Source organism: Benincasa hispida, chromosome 3, assembly GCF_027475165.1.
Source record: "Benincasa hispida cultivar pf3 chromosome 3, pf3_genome.v1.1, whole genome shotgun sequence".
NCBI lineage: Eukaryota > Viridiplantae > Streptophyta > Magnoliopsida > Cucurbitales > Cucurbitaceae > Benincasa > Benincasa hispida.
In genome coordinates, this window is record NC_143480.1 from 13,122,796 (window position 1) to 13,125,813 (window position 3,018).

Here is a 3,018-nt window from a genome sequence, read left to right on the forward strand (position 1 = left end):
TATAGAAACAAGAACCAATCCCAACGAAAAAGCAGAATAAATGGAGTTGTTAAATAATAGTACTCGTCATTATGGCGAAATCCTTTACAAAGGAGATACCTTAGTTACATTTATATATGAAAAATCACGATCCGATGACAAACAACATATCGTTTACATTGTTACTTCTTTGGATTGCTTGAGTTCTCTCTCAGACAGGCTTAAGCCGGTGGGAAGCTTTGCTTGTCTATAGCAGAAGATTCTTCATGTAATTAAAAAAATAGAAGATTGTTCTTAGCCAGTTGACTCTTAAGTCATATCTAGGAATGGACAGTCTAAATCCAGCGACATGTAGTCTCATCCATACATTTGACCTTCATTTCCTTAATTATTATTGTGACTTCTCTTCCTTTTTTTCAAAGATGGTTTTGGTGTCGGTGGAATTTTGGTCTGTTTTATATTCCAATTGGATGGTTCCATGCTGCAAATTTTGACTTTCGAGTTCCATCCGACACTCGATTCAGGGATCTTTAGAAAGTGTTTGAATGAATCACTCTTTAATGTTACTGACAAAAGCAAAGAACTTAACTTTACCGTTTGATTACATGATTATCAAATATTAACAGAAGGGTTATAAGTTGAGATATATGTTATTTTCCTGGTTTAAGATTTAATTGGAATCATATACACATGATCTCTGAAGGCCAGCTCAGAAGCTGCTTAGTCTCTCTTCCATAATTTAAAGCACATGCTGTGCTAGCTTGCTTCTTCATTGCCTTATGGATGACCTTCTTCATTGACCCCACAGCCAAAGTTCACACTTTCCCATTTCCACACAAAATTCACTCATAAAATGCCATGTCTCCACTCAAACTCTCCACTGCCTAAACCTTGAGCTTAGTTTAGAATCTCTCTCTGTTTTTCTAAGTTGGGAAGAGAGATGAGTTTTGTTCTCATTAGGAGGCCAAATGGATACTCCAAGGTTGATAAAGAAGATCCAGAAGAGATAATTCATCGAAGAGCACAGTTTCTTATCAACAAAGTGTTGGAAAGAGCAGATTCGATGGGGAAACCTTCGTATCTGAGAATTAGAATTCGAAGGCTTAAGGTTAGATTTGGGAGGAGATTGATAAAGCTAAAGAAGAGTGCAATGGCAAGTATTTCAACTCTCAAGATTGGTGTTTACAAGCAAGTCATTTCTCAGATCAGAAATTGCAAGTCTCTGTTTGGCCCAAAACAAACTCATTTTCCCAATTTTCCTCTGTTGTTATCATCTTGACGAGCACTCACCATAGTTTCTTCAGTCAAATCATTGGGAAAATGATTTCTGTTTTTCCTTGGAGCTTTAATTTTCTTCACAAGCTTTGTTATATGAAAGAAAAATTTATAAGCATTTCTTTGGGTGGTGGCGGTATTTTATTTTTTTCTTCCGATTTTTCTTCAAACTTGCCGAAAATTAACCAATTGTGGATTAACTAAGTAAATCTAAGAGTAATTTTTTTAAATGGTAAAATTATTAGAAATATTTTAAAAAATAGCAAGATGTCATTCTACATTTTGTTAGGACTCATTTTCCTATATTTAAAAATAGTTCTAAATCTAATATTTAACGTTACCAAGTAATCAAATTCAAGTTCATGAAAAATTACGGAGAAAATTAACTTTTTAGTCCTTGAGTTTTCAAGAATAGGGGCATTTGGTCCTTGAGTTTTCAAAATATAATTTTTTAATTTTCAAATTTTAATGAATGTGTTTTGGTTCCTGAGTTTTGAAAGTATATACTTTTTTAATCCATTTTTTATAATAGGTTTAAAAGATGTCTAAATAATTTTTTTATTATTTTAAATTTTAAAGAAGTATATATGTGATATTTTAAATATTAAAAAATTTCTTAACAACCAAACACATGTATTTAGGCACTACAAGAAAACTCACTTTAGTGACAATTTTTTTTAACGAGGCTGTAAAAATATGTCACTCAATGCTAATTTATAGTGATGTGTTAGAAAACGTATCACGAAAAACAATTATTAACAATGCACGTGAAATCAACGTCATTAAAAATTTCTGCAACACGTTAACCTATGTCATAAAAGGTTAAAAAATTTTAGCAACATATTACTGCATCACAGAAACAATTTTTTAGAAGAAAACTAATGAAATAAAAGAAATAATAAAAAACCTCATTTTCATTCCTTCCCTTCCATTGACGATTTCCTTCCCTCCCTTTCTTTTCCTATTGAAAAGAAAAATGAAGAAAAGGGAAAATAGAAGAAACCTTAAATCCCTTTATTTTCTTTTCATTTTTCTCCCCATTTTTCTTCTCCTCCGTGATGACAATCTTCTATCTCTGGCATCTATGGCATCTATTTTTGCTTCATTTTCAACAATAATCTTTTAAAGAGCATTCATGGCGTTCGCCTAGTGAGTAACTTTGTTTTTGGGAATGAAAATTTCTCATCTCTCTCGTTCTACTCCTCTTTTGTATTCTCAATTTGATTTTTGTTTTGTTGCAGCGTGGAAGATATTCCACCTCCATTGTTAGATGCCACCGTCGAATAATCTCCCCTATTTGATGGAACTATTAGGTTCATTTTGTTTTGGCCTAATAATCTAGGACTTCACTTGCGCTTAAGGTTTTACGTTCTAGTTCAACTTTTCTTTCTTTGATTCTAATTATTTTCTGTTTCCCCTCTGTTGTGTATTGCAATCAGTTTGAATAGTAGATTTCATTGAATCTCTGATGATTTAATGGCTTTAAGAAGAAATTGTGTGTGGTTTGTGCAAATTGCAAATTGCTGGTTTAGGATTGCGATTGTTGTGTTGATTTGAATTTTTGATAGATATGCGAAATGTATCTGTTTATGAATTTTGCACCATTGGTATAAGAGAGTGATTGAGCTCTTGAGGCTTTAGATAAATGTTAACCGCGGATGAGTTTTGTTTCAGGAGTTTTTTCTTTGCAAGTGTTTTTAACTTTTTAGGTTGATTGACTTTTGTCAATCGGGATGACTTTTGCTGTTTTGACTATTAATTAAA

The 3,018-nt window shown here is 32.4% G+C and overlaps 1 protein-coding gene and 1 long non-coding RNA gene across 2 annotated transcripts; both read left to right on the forward strand.

The window, feature by feature from the left end:
* The first annotated feature begins 812 nt into the window (after window positions 1-812).
* LOC120074584 (uncharacterized) lies at window positions 813-1,372 on the forward strand. The gene has a single exon (XM_039027747.2). The coding sequence runs from the start codon at window positions 920-922 to the stop codon at window positions 1,256-1,258; it is 339 nt and encodes a 112-aa protein (XP_038883675.2). The 5' UTR covers window positions 813-919; the 3' UTR covers window positions 1,259-1,372.
* A 798-nt stretch (window positions 1,373-2,170) lies between these two features.
* On the forward strand, window positions 2,171-2,767 carry LOC150037037 (uncharacterized). The gene is made up of 2 exons (XR_016528827.1): window positions 2,171-2,403; window positions 2,496-2,767. It is a non-coding gene; the product is annotated as an uncharacterized LOC150037037 (long non-coding RNA).
* The last annotated feature ends 251 nt before the right edge of the window (window positions 2,768-3,018 follow it).